General features: G+C 43.3%; 3 protein-coding genes and 1 long non-coding RNA gene across 15 annotated transcripts; 2 read left to right on the top strand and 2 right to left on the bottom strand.

The window, feature by feature from the left end:
* Nucleotides 1–371: 371 nt before the first annotated feature.
* LOC103978819 (uncharacterized) lies at nucleotides 372–6,989 on the top strand. 9 transcript variants are annotated; one of them, XM_065143414.1, is made up of 11 exons: nucleotides 372–561; nucleotides 1,296–1,355; nucleotides 1,436–1,475; nucleotides 1,851–2,029; nucleotides 2,734–2,772; nucleotides 3,660–3,746; nucleotides 3,887–3,947; nucleotides 4,487–4,611; nucleotides 5,058–5,149; nucleotides 5,231–5,368; nucleotides 5,708–6,989. In XM_065143414.1, exons 1-10 carry the CDS (start codon nucleotides 514–516, stop codon nucleotides 5,343–5,345), a joined length of 846 nt encoding a protein of 281 aa, XP_064999486.1. In that variant the 5' UTR covers nucleotides 372–513; the 3' UTR covers nucleotides 5,346–5,368; nucleotides 5,708–6,989. The 9 variants fall into 9 exon arrangements, with proteins under 9 accessions (XP_064999486.1, XP_009393032.2, XP_009393030.2 ...); XM_009394757.3 differs by lacking the exon at nucleotides 5,708–6,989 and having other exon boundaries at nucleotides 1,917–2,029; nucleotides 5,231–5,644; XM_009394755.3 differs by lacking the exon at nucleotides 5,708–6,989 and having other exon boundaries at nucleotides 1,857–2,029; nucleotides 5,231–5,644.
* A 3,938-nt stretch (nucleotides 6,990–10,927) lies between these two features.
* On the bottom strand, nucleotides 10,928–11,964 carry LOC135633667 (uncharacterized). Its single transcript, XR_010495089.1, has 3 exons — nucleotides 11,569–11,964; nucleotides 11,159–11,471; nucleotides 10,928–11,066 (listed from the first exon to the last, which is right to left on the bottom strand). It is a non-coding gene; the product is annotated as an uncharacterized LOC135633667 (long non-coding RNA).
* Nucleotides 11,466–12,757, top strand: LOC103978821 (late embryogenesis abundant protein D-34). Its single transcript, XM_018822786.2, has 3 exons — nucleotides 11,466–11,874; nucleotides 11,958–12,338; nucleotides 12,416–12,757. The coding sequence occupies exons 1-3, from the start codon at nucleotides 11,539–11,541 to the stop codon at nucleotides 12,575–12,577; spliced, it is 879 nt and encodes a 292-aa protein (XP_018678331.2). The 5' UTR covers nucleotides 11,466–11,538; the 3' UTR covers nucleotides 12,578–12,757.
* Nucleotides 12,758–12,962: 205 nt separating this feature from the next.
* Nucleotides 12,963–19,250, bottom strand: LOC135633666 (uncharacterized). 4 transcript variants are annotated; one of them, XM_065143412.1, is made up of 7 exons: nucleotides 19,092–19,250; nucleotides 18,490–18,595; nucleotides 15,398–15,453; nucleotides 14,564–14,608; nucleotides 14,081–14,189; nucleotides 13,656–13,863; nucleotides 12,963–13,545 (listed from the first exon to the last, which is right to left on the bottom strand). In XM_065143412.1, the coding sequence occupies exons 3-7, from the start codon at nucleotides 15,414–15,416 to the stop codon at nucleotides 13,339–13,341; spliced, it is 588 nt and encodes a 195-aa protein (XP_064999484.1). In that variant the 5' UTR covers nucleotides 15,417–15,453; nucleotides 18,490–18,595; nucleotides 19,092–19,250; the 3' UTR covers nucleotides 12,963–13,338. The 4 variants fall into 4 exon arrangements, with proteins under 4 accessions (XP_064999484.1, XP_064999485.1, XP_064999482.1 ...); XM_065143413.1 differs by having other exon boundaries at nucleotides 19,032–19,190; XM_065143410.1 differs by lacking the exon at nucleotides 15,398–15,453.
* Between the last annotated feature and the right edge of the window lie 538 nt (nucleotides 19,251–19,788).

Here is a 19,788-nt window from a genome sequence, read left to right as displayed (position 1 = left end):
CTATATATATATATATATATATATATATATATATATATATGAGTTCAGATGTGGCATGTGAGAATTCGTTTCTGTTGTCGTGAAAGTCATATATATATATATATATATGAGTTCAGATGTCGCATGTGAGAACTCGTTTCTTTTGTCGTGAAAGTCATCGTACGGGTCGCCACGTAAGGTACGAACACAGATATGTCGGAACTAAGTGAGACGCGACAACTCATCAGCCTTATGGAATTACGATCGTGTCCTCAGAAAATATCAATCTCATCGAGAGACAGAATGTTGATGCGAGGAGATCGACCGTCCGTGCGATAGGCGGATTTGGTACAAACAGGGTCGGTTAGTAGTCACTTCGTTTCTCTGCCCACGGAGAGGAGGAAGTCTCTGAGCGTGTCAGGATCCCGACGTCGCCCTCTTCGTTATCGGGCGAGGACACCCTGATGCGCGACCTCGAAACCTCCGACGCGATTTCTTGAGGTCCTTCTGTTGTTTGGGTTGAAATCGACCGCCATGGCGGCTCCCTTCTTCTCCACCCCCTTCCAGCCCTACGTCTACCAGGTGTGCTTTCACGTCCTCCGGCCCACCACATGTTGCTGTGTTTCGGTTAATGCCTTTGTTCTTTGCTGGTGTTACGGTGTCCGTTCGAGTTTTAGTTTGGATCTGCCACTGATTCCTAGGTATGTGCTGGAAATTCTGCAAATCTCGACCGTACTGAGTTTCATTTGCGTGTGTTAGGATGATATTCTTGATTATGTTAGGTAATCAGTCTGTCCATTCATGTATTTGGTCATGTACTGTTCTAGATTCATCTTCCCTGTCCAGTTTTTTATATTCATACGTTTCTTCATTCAATTTATGATAGATGATGCTATTAAAATAAATCGTAGGCACCAAAGTCAATATGATCTGTTTTAGGTTTTGGAGGGGGTTCGGAGAATCTTCTTTTAGACTACGTTGATTAGTCAGAAACAAATAAGAGTAATAGAGTGCTCAGGCTTTACCATGCATCAGACGCATTGGTAGATCGTGAAAGCCTAGGTGGCCATTTTTCTTAACAATGCATACCGACATGGATCGATGCTATCATCATGTGAAATCATTACAGTTCCTAGTTAAACTTCTGATACATAAGCTGTGATTTGATGTCATCTGAATCAAACCTTTCTTCTCTGGTGAGTCTGGTCATTCTTGCTGACAGTATATCAACTACGATGTGGAATACAGGACTTGGTTGGTATAGTAGTTGAATTAACATAACTTAATTTCACTTATCATGTTATTATCTATTGCAGAGTTCCCAAGCAGCAGTAACAGCTTTTCAGATACTGGGTGGCGAGTCTCAGATTGTTCAGGTACTTCACGGTCTAGATTTTATGGTGTTTGGCTGTCCATAACTTCTATGAATCTTGAATATTTTTTTATTTCCATCCAGATAATGTTAAAAGCACAAGAAAAACTTATCGCAATGCCTGGTAAGTTTTCTTGAGATAATTTTGATTATCTTTTCTGGCCTACTTTTGTGGAGGCTAACCATTTGTCTTCTTACATAGTCAAGTCAGATGTTTTGCTACAATTTCTTGTAAACTTGAAAGAAAAATCCAGATGCTCCTTTATCTTCTGGATTTGATGCCGTCTGTACTGTTGACTAATTATGAAAGCCATACTGTATTGGTGATAAATCTTTGCAGCTTCATGTTCTAATTTTGACATTTACCTCCATGACGTTCTAATTAATCAAAGGAATATACTTTATCTTGTTTTTGGTTTTTCTATTATGTTTTTTGTGTTTTATTTACGTATCTTGGCTTTTTCTTTTAATTTTTTCTGATCTTTCAATTTTTATTTAGGTACAGTGTATTACATTTCTGGGTCGATTCAAATGGACAATAACTACATCCCTGAAAATGAGGCAGGATTCTGGCAGTGGATCTTTGGCAAACGTGTGACAAGTGTAGTTATCTCAAATTCTGGTCCAGAAAATGGATTTGTTGGAATTGCAGCACCATCTCCTGCAAGGATACTTCCAGTGAGTGCATGGAAAACACTGCAGCAAAATTTCATACAGATTTGATTTATAAACATATTTTTATCTATTAGAATATTATTTAAAAAACTTCTATCAAATGTTAACTTCGCATGGTGTATCAGCAGCTGCTTTGTGACGATCATCTCACACAGTCATTGCTGATATTGCACAGTAATCATGTGCTACTCCAACTGCTACTGTTTTTTTCTCTGTCTGATTATTAAAATGTTGACCTAATGTTGTGATAACAATCTTTCAAACTATGAAATGGCATTGAATTCTTGCTCAGCACTTAGGTAGTGGTTGTTGAGGTTATGGCAGACTAAGTGGAGGATTAGGCTTATAGCTTGACAAACCATAACATTGTTATATTTTAACCTTGTCAAAACATTTGACCTAGGTAATTTGGGTTAACATTATCCAAATTTCTATTATTAATCTCTCATTGACTCGAGCAGTTAGCAGTGGAGATAGGTTCTCAATACAATGGAATAATGTGATTTAGCCAAAGTTTTTTTTTTTTTTTTTTTTGAGTTAAGTCCTTTCCGGTACTGGCAATTTTTTGTCTCAATAGGTCATTAGGTCAAACCGAAGCCTAAGTTACTGGAAAATTCGTTTTTTTTTTTCTTCTAATTTTGCTATCTGTTTGTGATTCTACTTCTAGCAATTTCCTCTTTTTGATTCTTTCATTTTTTTCTTGACAGATTGACTTGGCAAATTTTGGCGGTGAGATTCTTTGCCAGGTAGGGCTGATTATTGAACTTGATGCTTTTAATACTTGGTTCAAAAGTTGGATTTTCTCCTGCATATATCTGCATCAATGTACTACCATGGTGCTTTTCTTTCATCCTTCGCTATGCATTGCCCTTTTGTTCTTCCACTCTGCTTTTCTTCTATATTCCTTATGTTGCTATTTCTACTTCTTTTTTTTGTCTTTTTCTGTTAATCTTTGTTTTAATGCATTCTCGTGCTTTTCACCTTCATAAGCCTCGTGCCTATTTTTAAGGTTTCAATAGACCTTAGCACCAACATGACCTAACAACTAATCTTGCTTGTAATGTAGTTATTAACCTTTCATCTGATGTACTGTTGTCCTTGATGAAAAAATTTATAGTTATCTGCATGTTGTTTATTCATTCTCTTTTTTTTTATGCTAAAGCTATCTTTTTACCAGATAAATTTGGTCGTAACAGTTTCTTGTGTGCTTTGCTCTATAATAAATGAGATTCTACAGTGGTGTGAGATTAGTGGTAAATTCATGGGATGAAATAAATCAGCTAATCAAACCTATACGGATAAAACAATTCAATCTCTGATCTAATTATTGATTTATTCAGATTTCCTTTTCAATCATATTGTTCTAAATCATTTATTACTACTAGGTTATGTCACCAGAAAGATTTGCCTTATTTTTGCAATACATTTTAAAGCACCACAACATGTTGGACAAGGTCAGAAGGCAGGTCTGCTAAGGATGACAATTACAGATTTTTTATTGGTTAAGTTTGACAAGTTGACTGGTCCAAGACCTGAACTTATTCAAGTGTTACTTAACCAGAGAACATTCCACTACTTTCTCTTGTTTGGTTCGGTGTGTATGAGTATTTAACAGTTTATATTCCTTCTGTAGCCTGATGCATTTCTTTGCTCAGTCAATGATGTGAGAGTTTCCAGTAGAGTTGATCAGAGGCCCCGCAACCTTGAGGTTGGTGCAGAGGTTGGGAGTAATACTTTTCTTACTAGCTATTTCTAGTACCTGAAAAAGAAATCCTTCATTTCACTTCTTAATTGGTTCTATATTCTAGGTTATGACGCCTTTAACACTTGATTTTTTTTGTTTTATTTTTTCTTTAAAAGTTGATCCTCAAACAGAAGCTAGAAGGCCAGGGGTTGGCATTTCTTCTTGGGTGTGGATCTGGTATGTGAATTCACAGTTCAAAATTTTTTCGTTTTCCTGTCTCTGATAAAAAGTTCTACCTCTGGGTCTCTCTTGACATCTTTGTTATAGTGCTGACTATTCATTTCATGATAGTGTCAAAATGGAACACAACATTGATCAGTAATAACATTGTAAGCCAACATAGAATATCAGACTATGTTTTAAAGCAACCCAAGATGATTGTTTATGACACAAAATAAGTATGAAAATGTAATTCATTGTCAATTTGTCATCTTAGTGATTAAATAGAAGTAGAAAAATAGAAACATATCATAAGATAATTGTCAAGTCCTGCCCCATTGATATAAAAAGTTGCATAATGGAGAGAGCAATAACAGCATCATGCAGATTGTTGTTCTTGCAGAGTCTGTCTATATTCATTTACTCAATTACTTGAGCAACTACATGTATGCCTAATATTGTAATATGATAAACAAACTATCATTTTGATGACAAGGCTATCTCATTTTAATTGTTTAGTGATTTTTTTGATCTTTTTGGCTTTTCTCTTATGCTAGTAGTGCAGAAAATTCTTGCTCCTGGAGAAGTATTTATAGTTGACGCTGCATGCATTATAGCTATGACAAGCTCTATCAATTTTCAACTGAAGTACTCCAGTCCGATGAGGAGGGTGGTCTTTGGGGTGAGCTCATGAACTTTTCCTACTTCTCGACCTAGATCATACTCGCCGGCATTCTCGGTTTAGGATATCTGCTGAATGAATTGAATGGTGGTGGGTTATTAAGTTAGATATTAAACATATTTGTGATGGGCATGAATTTTATTTTATGTACTTAATGGTTATCTAAGCATGATAGTTTTGCTGGCACCAAACCTCGTCTTCATGGCATATGAAATAGTTACATGATGGTAACATTTAGATCAGTATGTAAGCAATGGGATGTCTCCCAGTACTTTGCAGTTGTACTTTTCACGATGCTGGTATTTGCATTCGACTAATGCTTGATCATATGCATTGGCTGTTACATACTACATTCAAGTTGATGCACTTCACAAACTGTCATCTGCTGAATCTCCCGTCACTGATCTATTTGATTTGACACTGAAATTTCCATCGTGCATTTGCAGGGTGATAACCAATTGATGGCCACTCTCTCAGGTCCTGGAGTCGTGTTTATCCAAAGTTTACCTTTCCGTCGGCTTTCCCAACGTATCGCAAGGTTCATTCTCTTCGTTCTTTAGTTAGCGTAATTTCTCATATTAAGTTTGCTTTGTGACATGGTTGTTTTCCTGACCGACAGAGCTGCTGCCGCTCCAAGCTTGAGGGATAACCCAAAGTTCTTCATGCAGATCGCGCTCTTGTTCTTTCTTGCGTATGTCATGATTGTTTCATCACTGATTTTGACCGATGTCTAGTTCCTCCCCTCCATTTCTCAAAGGTAGTACGATTCTCCTCTCTCTCTCTCTCTCTCTCTCTCTCTCTCTTCATTAGATGTAGAGGTTGTTAACTGTAGAATTTGGATGCCAAGGCGCTTTACATTTTACATGAGAAATAGTGACAAGATTCTGATGAATTGTTTTCTACAAGGAAGCCTCGTCAAGGCGTGTGCATATTTATAAAGCTCGCCTTTAGATATGGATACAATAAAATTGGAAATTATGTAGTCTCGTAAACTTTTTATTGATCGTTTCAATTCATATTGCTTTTTGGTACACCTCTCAGCATCTACAATCTAATATTTCTGTTCAGCTTCTTAACATGTAGTACTTCTTGGCAGTTCTTTTATTCTGATGAAATCCACCTCAGCACGTCGGAGTTTATCTACAACTAGCCGTGACTATTCTTTTCCCCGCCGCTTTCTCCGCTACTGCAGTGTGTCCACCTCCGCTTCCTGCAGCCGAGCCCCTCTCATCTGCCCATGCATCGACAACGTGCCAACTCTGCCGTCGTCGGTGTTGGTTTTTTGATCGCATGAAGCTATCTATACATAGCTCGATCGACCGAGAGGACCGACGACGGATGGGCGCAAGACCCGGCGTTGCAGGTGGCCATGTGGACCGATAAGGTCACCACGAGGGAAGCGCTAGAAGCCACGACGAGGTCCATCGACGACAGCTCGATCGAGCGTCGAGATGTCGCAACCATTGCGACGGTGGAGTCCACGACCTGGGCCGAGGTTGTCTGCCCTAGTGTCACGACCTTAGCTGGTTTTGCCTAAGGCGTGCGGCACCCTCGCGCGTCCGTCCGTAAAGGTCAGCCTCCCCGAAGCCTCCCATTGTCCCTTAGGACCAACAAAAGAGAGAACGGGTTAAAAAGAACGCCTCAATCGGGATCCACAAGCAAACATGTCCGAAAAACACTTCATAGACAATGCAAATTACAAACAGACTTTACAAGCTCTGAATAGTTGCACAACAAAGGGTAAAATGGTCCATTACAGACCAAAAAGCTCTCGCTCGTGTCCACTTGACACAACCTTTATTTACAAGCCTAAAAAGGCCACCAACCCAACTAACATGGGACTATTTAGCCTTCGGCCGCCCCTCTATCTGCTGTACAAGGCATGAACATGCCAAAAGACAACGGACAGACATAAGCATTACATCCAACATCTTGTTTAGAAGTTTGTCCGTTACATTCTCCCCCACTTATCCCTTCGACGTCCTCGTCGAAGCCTTTGTGAACACTGCAACTCTTCGCCTTTGCTGAGTCTTCAATCTTCCGCTCCAGCTGCAATGCGCCTCCTAGCTCCCAGCTGCTCTCCGCTGCTGTATCTGAGTAGTCGAACCTTTGATCCGCCATGCTGCTTCAACTCACCAATGACTCTGACTCTGGTGTGGGGGGTTGGCTGAGTTGTGTTGATCCTTGTTGATTCCTACGGATCCACCAAATGAAGGAAAAGACCATCCTTACTGCTCCAGTCTCTCAAAATTTCCACATGCTGCTTGAACTGGGTGGATGCTTGTTGGAGCTTTAACGAGCATCGTCTCGCAAACTTCTGAAGTTTTGGGTCCTTCCTCCACAAAATCTGCTCATTGACTCTTCTTTCAGTTAGTTGTCACGTCCAAGTAGGTTCGCATCACTTCCGCTTTCGATTGGCATTTCGTTGGGAAATGAGGCGGACAATCTACTCTCAGTAGCACTGATCACCGTTGGTGAGGATTTGACAACTATTGTATTCCATTATCTTCGAAGGGTCTTTGAGCTTGTGCAGAGCTCCTCTGCTGGATAGATAAGAGAACTGGGGTACTCGGTTTCGCCTATTCTCTTAAGAGTTGAGAAGGCAAAGGTTACTTTGACTTCGCCCGCCTCCTCGAGGTTGTACTTCATGCATCGAGCTGGTTACTGGCCTTCGCCTGCTCTTTGCTCACACTTCTGAAGCACTTGAAGTGTTTGCACTCCTTGCATTGAGTTAGCTACTGTGATTCACCTTCTCAATGCCATTGAACTTCTAGAATGCAGGAAGTTTTCACCCCAACTTGGAGTAATTCTCTGATAGATGAGGCCGCCTCTGGGATTGTACCGTCTTCTCCATCAACCCTGCCGCCTACTCCACTGAGTAGCAAAGGTACAGCACCGCGTACTGCCTGCTTCGTTCCTTGGTCGTGCACTCTTGCATGACCCGAAGTCCTTCACTTACGACTATCTTGATGAGAAACTTGTTGACACCGGTCTTACGAAGTTTCTTGGCCTCTGCCCTTCAGCCTTGTCTCGGTACTTGGAGATTGCCTCTGCATGCTCCACCTCCTCGGCCCCTTTCACGACCAAGTGCTCTCCCTCCGTGAGAGCAAGGGATCAATGACTTGCACGGAAGTCCCGCCTCTGCGGTACCATGGCGCTGCCATGCCCATGGCCCTACTATCCATCGCCTCGCCTCTGTATCCCTTTTCTTCACAATCAGTAGATATGTCTCCGTGGCACTCCTCTGAGTCCACCTTCATTCTAACTGATGCTTGATTTTGGGTAGCTAAGTCCCTCTGGACTCATCGTCGCTTCCTCGCCCCTTTCGACCCCCTGCTTCAACACCTCTGTGTTCTCCAAGCAGTCCGTTTGGTCGATGGAAAGACAGACAGCAACTCCCATGCATGGCCTCTGCCATCACGTTGTAGAGTTTGCACCGATTCTGTTCTCCTTAGCTTCCTTGGTAGCAACGTTCGCTTACTCGACCTTGTCCTCTGACTTGTCGGGCTCCCTTAAGCGAATATGAGCTTTGGAGCAATCCAACTCTCCAGTTGCTTCGATCATACCTCTGCATGATCAAGTCCCTCCCATGGAACTCACTGGTACTTGCATTCGAACTTTTCCCTTGGTGGAACCAAGCCCCCATATGCTGATGACCAAGGTTTTCATCCGATGCAAAATTCGATGCACGCCCGGAAGACCCGCCTCTGCGGTACCATGGCCTTCACTCCTTGAATCCATAGCCCTTCTTGCCGTCGTGTTGTTCATCGAAGTGGAGCTTCCAGTAACTCCCGATCATACCTCCATATGATCTCATCCCTCACGGGACTGATTGTGTGTATCGCATTGCCACGAACTGTTCCACCACGATCCGCTGCACCATGTCGCCTCCTGGTGACATCTCCATTGCATTATGATCCTTGTGGAATAAACTCGAATTGTGAACCCTCCATGTGTGGCCTCTGCCAATACATCGCAGGGTCCCTTCCACCTTCGATTTTGTTCGCTCCTCTGGCAATCGACCTTCATCCACCCACTCCTGGGTCACACCTAGATGAAGCACCGCTCTAGGACAGTCCGTCGCCTAGTAGCTCTCGAAGTCCACCAACTTCACTGTAATCTGTGCACCATTGTCTGGATCCTGGGCCTCTACCCCTACCAGCACAATCTCCGCTGCGCACTGCTTCCTTCGTAGCAACTCAAATGGCAACACTGTGGCATATTCTTCAAGAGTACCTGCCTCTGCGTCCTCTTGCCCCGTGCTAAGGCCTTCTGAACCCAACTTCGCCTCCGCAAATTAAGTCGCCTTAGTTCCTCCATTATATGCTCCTCCGAGATAAGGTGCATGTGCCTAGAAGCTCCCTTCGTCTTTGGCACTATGTAAGATGAGTCCGCTCCGTCAGAATGAAGCACCCATGGAACAACATGATCCTACCCTTGCCTCTGCAAGAGTTCATGTCTTTGACCTCTGTCTAAGGAAAGCACTGTGCTTCTGCTCCATGCTCCAACTTCTCTGCTGGCTCCCTTCATGCAGCTTGGGTACTTCGCCAAGTTACACCCAAGTTGCTCCGCTCCTCGTTTTTGCATTGAGTCGATGGTGGCCCTCGCGCCCTCCATTCCACGGGTCAGCCCTCCCTTGAGTCCGATCTCCATATCGACTCTAAGTGTGCCTTCATTTAAGTTGCTTCAGGTTGCTCTCCCACTTGATCTCGCAATGCATCCACCAATGCATTCTCTCGAGCGAGATCATGCGACAACTCCTCGCCGCTTGCTCAGTCCATCGAGCTTCGTGAAGTTGTTGTTTGTGAGGTACTCCTCCTCAACATGTGAAGTTCGTCTCACATGATTCTCCCTCTGGAGTGCCGAGACTTATCCCTCCTAGATAACTGTCCCGTTGGAGCAACATCTCTCTTCGTTTCGGAGACCACCATCCCCTTGGACTACTCCGATCTGCTGAACAAGCTGTGCATTGTTCTGCCTCTTGCAAACGCACTTGCTAGATTGCGCCTCCACGTCAATACAGCCACCGCCGCACCCCTCAAGGCCTAGCAACATGCTAAACTCGTTGCACACTTCAGCCTCCTCCGGACGTATCCTTCACATGACGAAGAGAAAGTTTCAATGCTCCATGGCGCCGAGTCTCGGTCGCCTTGGGATGACCACGAACATTCCATCGTCCGCATACAAGCCCATGCATGAGTACCAAATTCTTCGAGTTAGCAATTCCCCTCACCTCTGTGAGCTTTGCATAACTCTTTTGGTCGTTGAACAACTCATTCCACCTTGGATGGTCTCATTCTTGCCAAGCGCCTCGCTTGCCTAGAGCACCATCAAGTATAGTTGTCAACGTTGAGCCGTAGCTCAAACTCAGCCATCCCAACCTTTGTGCGCTCCAAATTCAACCAAGCTTGCCTGTTCTCGTGGTGCCTCTTGCGCGAAGGGTTGGTCATTCCTCTGAATGCCAATCTCGGATGCTCGCTCCTCTGAACGACTCTTTTCCCTACATCTCCATGCCTGTTTTCCCTCAAACGGTCACGCGTGTGCTGACTGCCCTCAACGCAGCCCCGCTAGGTCCCCCACGTTTGCATGTCAAGTGTTTCTATGAGTGCTTGTCCCGCTCTGATACCATAATGTCACGACCTTAGCTGGTTTTGCCTAAGGCGTGCGGCACCCTCGCGCGTCCGTCCGCAAAGGTCAGCCTCCCCGAAGCCTCCCATTGTCCCTTAGGACCAACAAAAGAGAGAACGGGTTAAAAAGAACCCCTCAATCGGGATCCACAAGCAAACATGTCCGTAAAACACTTCATAGACAATGCAAATTACAAACAGACTTTACAAGCTCTGAATAGTTGCACAACAAAGGGTAAAATGGTCCATTACAGACCGAAAAGCTCTCGCTCGTGTCCACTTGACACAACCTTTATTTACAAGCCTAAAAAGGCCACCAACCCAACTAACATGGGACTATTTAGCCTTCGGCCGCCCCTCTATCTGCTGTACAAGGCATGAACATGCCAAAAGACAACGGACAGACATAAGCATTACATCCAACATCTTGTTTAGAAGTTTGTCCGTTACACTAGGGGACTAGCTGATGACAACACCGTGGTGGCGCGAGAGGAGCACAAGACCAAGCTTGGCGAAGTCCTCAGGGTGGGTGGGCGTGTAACAACTTTAAGCGATGGAGTATGCACGATCTTCGCACGGTTGTTAACTCTCTGGACGACGAATTTCGTACCTTCGGACGATCATCGTCTGGTATGTGCGGAACAACGCCATGCGACGCGTCCCAAACTTCCCAGAGCAATCATTGTTGGGACGACGCCAGGTCATGCGACCCCAGATGGCACAGGAGGGGAGCGACCGTTATCCCGAGTTCTCGATGATGCATCTGACATGACATCGCATTCCTCCTGAGATTCCGTGGTTGCATTGATGTGGTCGGAGGTCGTGTGTCTATACGGTGAGATCCACAATATGCTCTATCAATAATATTCTAGCATCATACATAAAAAAGATAAACATTCGCGAGAAATTCAAAACAATACCTCACCACGTTTGAAGCGGATCGAATAGATCCGATACATGCAAGAAGAAACCCGCATCCGCAATCAACCCTGTGCGAGAGAGAAGACGTCCCACACCACATCGCCACCGATTAATCGTGCACCGGTCGACGCGCCCACGCCACATCGCCGCCGAGTTATCGTGCACCGCTTCACGTGCCGGCATCTCATGCACCATTTCCTTCCGGTCCCAAAACTCCACGTTTCCGTCCCATGACGTCCCGCCGCGTACCTACGGCCCCACACGTGTCAATAGGATCCTTGTACGTGCCCGACGTTCCCAATCTCATCTCCCCTGTATATAAAGCCGCAGCCGGTGAGACCGTGCCTTCTTCAAACGGTATCGGACACCTCAAGGCGAAATGAGCCAGGAACAACCAAGAAGGCCATACCAAGCACAGGACGCGGGCATAAGGTACGGTGATGTGTTCCCGGTGGGCGGAGACTTGGCCGACCGATCCGTCGCACCCAGGGACGCCGCCATGATGCAGACTGCCGAGTCCATGGTCTTCGGCCACACGCCGAAGGGCGGCGCGGCTGCCGTCATGGAGTCAGCCGCCGCACGCAACGAGCAGCGCCGCGCCGTCGGCCACAGCCAGTTCAGCGATATCCCGCGTGACCAGGGGGTGACCGTCACCCAGACCGACATCCCCGGGCAGCCCGGCTATCGTCTCGTTACCGAGTACGTCGCCGGCCAGGTACTGGTACATACAAATCGGTTGATCGTAACTTTATGTATCGTGAGCCTCGATCTCAAGACTCCCCATTTGCTCGGCAACAGGCTGTGAGTCAGTATGTGATCAACGAAGGAGCTGGATTGGGTGGTGGCGCCGGCGGCGGATATATCTGGAGCGGCAGTCCTGAAGGCCAAGGAGGTGGAGGAAACCGGGGTGCCGGCGGCCAAGAGTCTGGTGCTGGAAACGCGGCAATGTGGGGCGATAAAGTAACGATCGGGGAGGCACTAGAGGCGACCGCAAAGACAGCCGGTGACAAGCCGGTGGAACCAAGTGATGCAGCTGCCATCCAAGCGGCGGAGTCGGCCGCCACCGGGTTGAGTACCGTGCTGACGAATGGTGTCGCCGCTGCGGCGCAGGCGGCGGTCGTCACCAACACCTGGGCTGACCGAGAAGATGACGAGACTAAGCTCGGGGATGTACTGGCGGTAGTATCCATACTCAGTAGTAGTCTGTACAGATCACGTACCACGTACTGCTAATTCCCGGATTGCTCCATTGACAGGATGCAGCGACGAGGATGCCGGCGGATAAGGAGGCGACCAGGCAGGACGCCGAGAGGGTGGTGGGAGCTGAGATACGGAGCAGCCCAAACCTGGAGATGCGTCCCGGCGGAGTGGCCGCGACAGTGGCGGCAGCAGCCCGGCTTAATGAGCCTAATCGCTGAGGCAGTGATTAGTTCTGTGTCCACCGTACTCTGTGAAGAAGCTGTACGATTGTGTGGTAATACGTACGCCGTCCTGTTGGGTTGTGCTGCCTCTGTCGTGTGAAGTTCTCTTGAACTTTAGGGATTGTTGTTGTATCAACAAAAAAATAAAACAATATCAGCAATTCTTGGTCATAGAAACTTGAGATTTGCGGCGGGAGAACAATGATATATAAGAGAGATTAGCCATAGAAACTTGAGATTTGGGGATAAAAAAGCATACATGCGTAGCTGCAGGTCTTTCTTCAGAAAAATGGAAGCCGAGGTCTGTTCTGCGTCGGTCAAAAGAAATCGAGGAACAGCATCCTGTCATCACACTCAAATCGACGTGCAAAACCAGCAGGGATCCACAAAAATCACCATCAGATCATTTCTCTTTTGATTGTTAGACCATAACAACAGAGAGCATCGAGCACATCTTTATTTTGTTCTGGTGGGCGATGCAGCGTATTGGGTAAAAAAAATTCAATGAAATCACAAACATGAAAAGCTTAAGTTGCACTTAAATAACTGGGACGAATATTTAATAGCGTTAAAACGACGAACTGGCAAGGCGAGGGATACGACCTATCCGGCGTTAGAGCTCTGGCGCATCAGTTCGAGGTCGATACCAGAACATGAGACCACGAACTGATTCAGCCGGCGAAGCGGCACGACGGGCATTGCTCCTGGTCCAGAAAATCACATCCCCTTGTGACCGAAGCTTAGCTCCACAATTGTCATCATCGCCCATAACTTGTGTTACTCTCAGAGCTTTCTTCAGAACAGCGAGTACGATGACGACGATTAGCCTTTCTGTGGGCACGCAACCGTCTCCTAGGTGGCACACCAGTGTCGTCCGATTGCATCATCTCGCTGTTACCATCAGGGTAACCAAACACACAGTCTAAAGGATATGCAGTCATATCTCCAACGTGGCTACCCTGAAACTACGAGAACATGACGACCAAAGTCATGCCATCATGCTTCTCTAACTTCCACATCAACAATGAAATATGTAAATTGCTCATCCAAAGTTCATGCTGCAGGATGTACTTACAGTAGATTGGTTTGGCTGGATATCATGATCGCCACCGTCTTCGATTCTCTGTGTCCCCTGAGAAGCAGTGCTATCTATGTAGAGATTACGTAATCGCCACCTAAAAATAGACTCATCTGGATTCAAGTCGCTGAATACTTGCTCCGGGAAGAAGTGCTTGCTTACAAGCTTCACACTTGACGCCTCATTTGCATGCTTTGCCAATATTCTGCCAAGAGACAGAAGATTTGGATTGTGCATTTGATCCAAGTAATAGAAAGCAATTGAGTTATGATCTTACATGAATCACAGTAAGAGAAGATTCAGATTGTTACTTCAATAAATTAACTTAAAAAGCAGTTTGGTTAAGCTATCACATGCACAAACACTATTACAGGAAGACAAGATATATCACACCTAAAACATTAGAATAAGAAAGAGCCTACATGTTTGCCAACTCTCTCTGGATCCGGCTTCCTTCAAGCTGCATCATTCGGTCAATGCATGAACTCAAGGACCTGTCAAACCCCCACATCCCCAAAAAAGTGCCAGAACCTGCACAAATTATTTAAATGTTCAACAGAGGAGATAATGAGACAAAAAAAGTATGATTTAAGGAGTCATAGATTGGACATTTGTCCTGAGGGTACTCTAAACAGTGAAATAAAGTCAACAAAATACAGAAAAACAAATTATCACGACTGAAAGTTTACTGGAGAATAATGCAGATATTGCTACAAAATTGATACATAATGTGACTGCAACTGAAAAGATGCCATGTTGGACCAATCTGTTCTGATTACTTAAGACTATTTAGCTAGAAAGTTTTTGATTTTGTAACCAGCTCAGATTCTTTCAGACACAGAATTCTTCATTGTGCAGTAAATAGATTCCCTGGTTACCAGAAGAAAATGGTTTCATAGACTCACCTAGGGACAAGTTAAACCTCAGTGCTCGTGTAAGTCTCCTAGTTGCTGCGCATAGCAAAATATCACTTAGCTTTTGAGTTAAATTGATCTGACATCAAGTGAAAAAATATTAACGATATAGCATAAATGGAAAAAATACAGAAAGCCAAGCGCCAGGGAAGTTATTTGTTACATAAGAATAAACGGTTTTCCAGAAAGCTCAAGAAGTGATTCATATCAACGACAGATACTGCAGTAATATCAGTAGCAAATATCATGTGGCACGGAGAAAAAAAGGAAAAAAGTCAATAACAAAATTATATAAAAGAACAAAATTTACAAGCATGGTCAGCCAGACCACTTCCATTATGCTAGTGGCAGCAGCCTAGCAGAAAGCAAACAAGAAAATAAAGAGATCTCATTAAAACAGGGAATGTAAAATACCACATGAAAGAATACTGTAGACAGCTCCAGATCACAATCACACCATCTAGAATTTATAGTAGTAAGTTCCTAATGTGATTATAAATTTTAATCAAAATTGGATCGCACCTAATCATAGATTCAAAGCTAACCGCAGAAGCTCCCTCCCTTTTACTTGGATAGATAGCTTATCTTTTTCATTTTTCATGTGATCTCTTTATTCATATAACAAACTATTTACTAACTTATATTGAAGTTTTATGATATTCTCCAAATTATCCATTATCACAGTTAATTCCATTAGGAAAAGAACATGGTAACTAAATACATTAACACCAATGAAACATTATCATCCACTTGAGCATAACTCTAGACATCCAAATGGAGTTTAAAATATTCAAGGGCCACCCTATATATAGGAGGAAAACCAACTCAGCAAATCTCTCTCCATCTTCTATACAATCTTGCAACATACTTCATGTTTTTTCCTACAGAAAAAGAAATTAAACAATAAAGATGGGGGATTTGGATTAAAAAAAGACAGATGAATGAAAAGGAAGATGATGAAAATACATATGCACATTTCAATACACATACATATGCACATTTCAAGAGATGATGAAGATGATGAAAATACATATGCCTATGAAAATACATAGGCCCGTACCAAGGAAGAGAAAGCAAGAGGAATAATGTTATACCTGAAGGAAAAGAGGAAGAAGAAAGGACTAAGTTAATTACAGCGGTGGGAGACTTTACTTCAGACATGGATTGAAGACTGCTTGTTTGCTACTTCCTTCTGGTCAGAAAACAAACAACATAATGCAGTTTTCTTGGGCTGAAGATAGGGCTGTCATCTATCTATCAGTCATAAGTTAGGTTTTTGCAAATATTTAACATGTCAAACTATATGTGGAATATGTCCTTTGTCTGCTGCTTAGAGATCTGACGCCTTTAATGTCTACAAGTGAGCAACCAACTAGACCAGCACTTCTTTTTTGTTTCCTGTGGCTCAAACTCTCACTACTTGGCCTTTATCAATTAATAATGGACCAAAAGCAACATTAACTACAGAAAGTATTTATGTGATATTTCCAAATTTACATTCTCTGATTTGACATTTGATGTCCACATAGAATAATTTATCACAAGAGATTAGAACTACATCTAGCACCAGAAACTTCAAGGTCGATTATGCATTTCTAATGTATCTTAAGCAGCTTGTACTTAGTTCAATGTTTTTTGGTCAACACTCAATTCTTGCTTCATCTTGATAGGATAAGTACATCAATAATGCAGCCTGAATTTATCTGTTGGCTAGCCTTTGATGTTTGAGTTCACAGCTATATCAAATAATCAAACTATCTCTAGTTCACTTCCACTTTCTTTTATTTTAAATCCTGCAATAGTCTACTGAAATGCTTGACCAAGAATGATCATCCCATAAGCAAAAAGTGCACTACCTCCAGCAACATCATCTTGCGAAAAAACTCGAATAACACCTATGTGTACAATCATCAAGTCTCACAAAGTCGAACTTGTGTTATAGCTAGCATTATAACAAAGGATTTGTCGTACCACGATATACCGCCCAGTACGGGTGGTACATACCGATTTGATAGCGGACCGATATACGGACCACCCTGTAATGGGTGGTATATACTAAAAGGTGCTATATCTTTCGATACAAGCCTGTACCGCTCGGTAAAGATCAAAATCTGACCATTACCGATTGGTACATCCGACCGTTATGACCGGTACCAATCGATAACGGTTGGCTCAGATCTGACCCTTTCCAATTGTCAGTTCAATTTTAAAGGGTTTTTAAACCCTTTTCTCCCTCTCTTTCATCCAATTTCACTCTCTTACACTTTTATACTCTCTCAATCTCTTTCTCACTCACTTCTTTCTCTCATTCTCACATTTGCACTCTTTTTAAACCTTAGAAAGTTTATGATTTGTAAATTGGATCAAACTTGAGAGGCTAATTAGGGAGGATTAACACCTAAGTTAGATGAAGAACTCTCTAATCGAAGATATGTAGATAACTTCTCAATCGCATTCAGCAACTCGCTCTGTCTAGAGATATGACAGCGACATTGACAACAATGCCTCGACCAATGATGACGATGATGCCAGGGAGTCGCTGGTCCCATCTACAAAGTTTAAGGATGGTGCATGGATCGAGGAGCAATATTTTTTATATGTCACCCAAGATTCAGATCATAGAGCTCGACGTGATGGTTATTCTTCTCTGAGCAGTGGTGATAGTTGGTCATTCTTCTCCGAACAACAGTACGATGATTGGTCTTATGATATGAAGTAACAAATCAATAACAAAAGTAAAAGTTCTAAAATTCTCTATGCTTCACACTAATACATGCCACAATCATACTTGCCTCATGAGTCGCCTCGACCATGTGTGGTTCACGACAATCAAACTATGAACATCACTACACTGATGCACCAATGGCATATGGTGTATCAATATAATATATCGTGGGATCAATTTCAAGATTGGGTCAAACAAATATATCAAATTAATATAAAGTTGCATAGGATCGAGGACCCCGATCTACTGCTCGTGGAGTCCCGTCGTTCTTTTTTATGGTATAACTAGGTATATCCATCGATTGATTGCTTGATTCATTTGAATCTTAAAGTTTAAATTGTTTAACAAATAATTTAACAATTCAAATCATTTCTTTGTAGATAATTCAATATCAATAGAATAATAGTTCAAAACGTATCACAAAGCTATTCCCAAAACCCGAAAAAGATTATTTTTCTTAAATATATACTAAATTTATATTTATTTTTAACTTAAAAACCCTAATCTATTTTTTTTTATTTTTAAAAAAATTTTGAAGCTATTTTCGATCATTTTTTCACGACGATATGTATCATTGTACCAACATATTAATACATCGGTACAGAGTGGTATGTACCGTAGCACTGACCAGTACATCGGTTCGGACCGGTAAGATGAACCTTGCTATAACATTCCTCCAACTATCCTTGAATCAATCCGACTGAGTTTCTAAAGCAAGATTTAAAATCTCGTTTAATACCAATTTATATCAATATTACCAAAATAAAAATTAAAATGAATATTTACTAGTACTAAGCAATATGGGGGCATCAATTCTGAATCAGACTGGTAAGAAACCGATCAGTAGTTCACAGTGGTTTAGTTTTTGCTCAAACCAGTAAATACAAAGATTAGTTCAATCGCATTTCATACCTTCTTCATAAAAAAAATTATGCAACTCAATAGCACAATAGGCACAGAGTCTCCATTCTCCGGAGGAAACCCTACGTGAGTCAACAGCACAAGAAGCACATAATCTAGACTACAATTTTCACTATATAAATTCACCCTAATGGCGCCATTTCCACAGATAGAAAAGTGGCCAGATAACTCGAACAAAAGAATTACATACCAATGCTTGTAATGCAGCCAACAACGTTACGGAAAAGCATAAGAAACAGAATAAAAGGGCCTCAAGCAAATGACGCCGTACCAGTCCATACAGCGGCTGATGAAACCAAGAACCCGACGGTGAAATCGCGGATTGACTTCGACTTGCAGGTCTGGAGGACCAGCTCCTCTGACGGCGTTATCTTCTCCTGCAGTAACCGAATCACTAAATGAAATCAATCGTAAACTTCTAGGTATTAGGCGCTCAACGATCCATCCAATTCGAGACACCGCAAGGAGCGATCGATCGATCAAGGACATCCCGTAGAATAGGAACCCCAGGTTTAGCCGGAGGTGGCGAGCATTTGGGAGGGGATGATCGACAAATCTATCATGGACATTCCCTGATAGTCGAACCCTAGTTTTGGAAGGGACATTTGGGAAGGAATGATCAATCCGTCGATCAAGACCTATGTAAGATTGATACCCTAACTTTAGCGAGAGGGCACATCGATCGATCGATGGATCGATCAAGAACACCCCAGGAGATTGAAACACTAGTTTTAGGAAGGATATTTGGAAAGGAATATCAATCCATCGATCAAGAACATCAAGTAATACCCTAACTTTAGAGAGAGGACATACTGATCGATCAAGAACATCCGAAGGATTGGATGCCTAGCTTTAGAAAGAGAACACGCTCACCCTCTCGGATTTGGACCGCAGGACTTCCTCCAGCTCGACCAGCACGGTTCTCATCGCTTCTCGCCTCCAACCCTCGCGGCCGCCGGTTTCCTCTTTCCTTACTTTATATGTGCGATGAATCCAAACCACACAACGAAGAAGAAGAAGAAGAAGAAAGAAGAAGCTGGTTTTAGTTCGCATTAGGGTTCGCTTATTCCCACCGAATGGTGGGTCGACCACGTAGGTTCGATGCGGTCCAATAAAGGCCTAATCCACGACGGTCCATTTAGCTTCAACGTTTTCGGACCGTACGGCCCACTTTCTCACCCTGTGGGACCACACTATCATGGTGCTGCAGGCAATCAAAAACACTCGAAGTGGCCCCACCGCGCGAGTGTAGAAATATCTCGACCTAGCGTGAGTTTTCCAATCAGAAAAAGTTTTCTACCCGCTTCTACATAAGTACCTTGGCGGGTCCCGCAAAGAGACTGTGTTGTTTCAGCATCTCGCCTTCTGCGCCTTGCCGTCTGGTCGAAGGAAGGTAGGGTAACGAGTCGGCGTATCAGTAATCAATTCCCCTTTTGCGTTCATCACGGAATTGGGGAAGTGGCAGAATGTAATTTAAAACAGTGAAGTTTCTTGGACATTTATGTTAACCTGCTCCAATAGCCGATTGTGTCAATGTGCACGCGAGTTCATATGCGGTCTTACCGTTCAT

The sequence above is a fragment of the Musa acuminata genome, chromosome BXJ3-3 (assembly GCF_036884655.1).
Source record: "Musa acuminata AAA Group cultivar baxijiao chromosome BXJ3-3, Cavendish_Baxijiao_AAA, whole genome shotgun sequence".
Classification (NCBI taxonomy): Eukaryota; Viridiplantae; Streptophyta; class Magnoliopsida; order Zingiberales; family Musaceae; genus Musa; species Musa acuminata.
This window is presented reverse-complemented; position numbering and strand designations above follow the sequence as displayed.

Bases quoted from the DNA above. Each gene is read 5' to 3' on its own strand.
- LOC103978819 (XM_065143414.1), top strand. From the start codon at position 514: ATGGCGGCTCCCTTCTTCTCCACCCCCTTCCAGCCCTACGTCTACCAG. The intron at 2,030-2,733 runs GTGAGTGCATGG...TTTTCTTGACAG, and splicing joins CTCCTGCAAGGATACTTCCA to ATTGACTTGGCAAATTTTGG. The intron at 5,150-5,230 runs GTTCATTCTCTT...CCTGACCGACAG, and splicing joins CTTTCCCAACGTATCGCAAG to AGCTGCTGCCGCTCCAAGCT.
- LOC135633666 (XM_065143410.1), bottom strand. From the start codon at position 19,145: ATGAGAACCGTGCTGGTCGAGCTGGAGGAAGTCCTGCGGTCCAAATCC. The intron at 13,864-14,080 runs GTAGGCTCTTTC...GTCTCTTGGCAG, and splicing joins CAGAGAGAGTTGGCAAACAT to AATATTGGCAAAGCATGCAA. The intron at 13,546-13,655 runs GTAAGTACATCC...ATGTTCTCGTAG, and splicing joins TCCAGCCAAACCAATCTACT to TTTCAGGGTAGCCACGTTGG.
- LOC103978821 (XM_018822786.2), top strand. From the start codon at position 11,539: ATGAGCCAGGAACAACCAAGAAGGCCATACCAAGCACAGGACGCGGGC. The intron at 11,875-11,957 runs GTACTGGTACAT...GCTCGGCAACAG, and splicing joins CCGAGTACGTCGCCGGCCAG to GCTGTGAGTCAGTATGTGAT. The intron at 12,339-12,415 runs GTAGTATCCATA...CTCCATTGACAG, and splicing joins AGCTCGGGGATGTACTGGCG to GATGCAGCGACGAGGATGCC.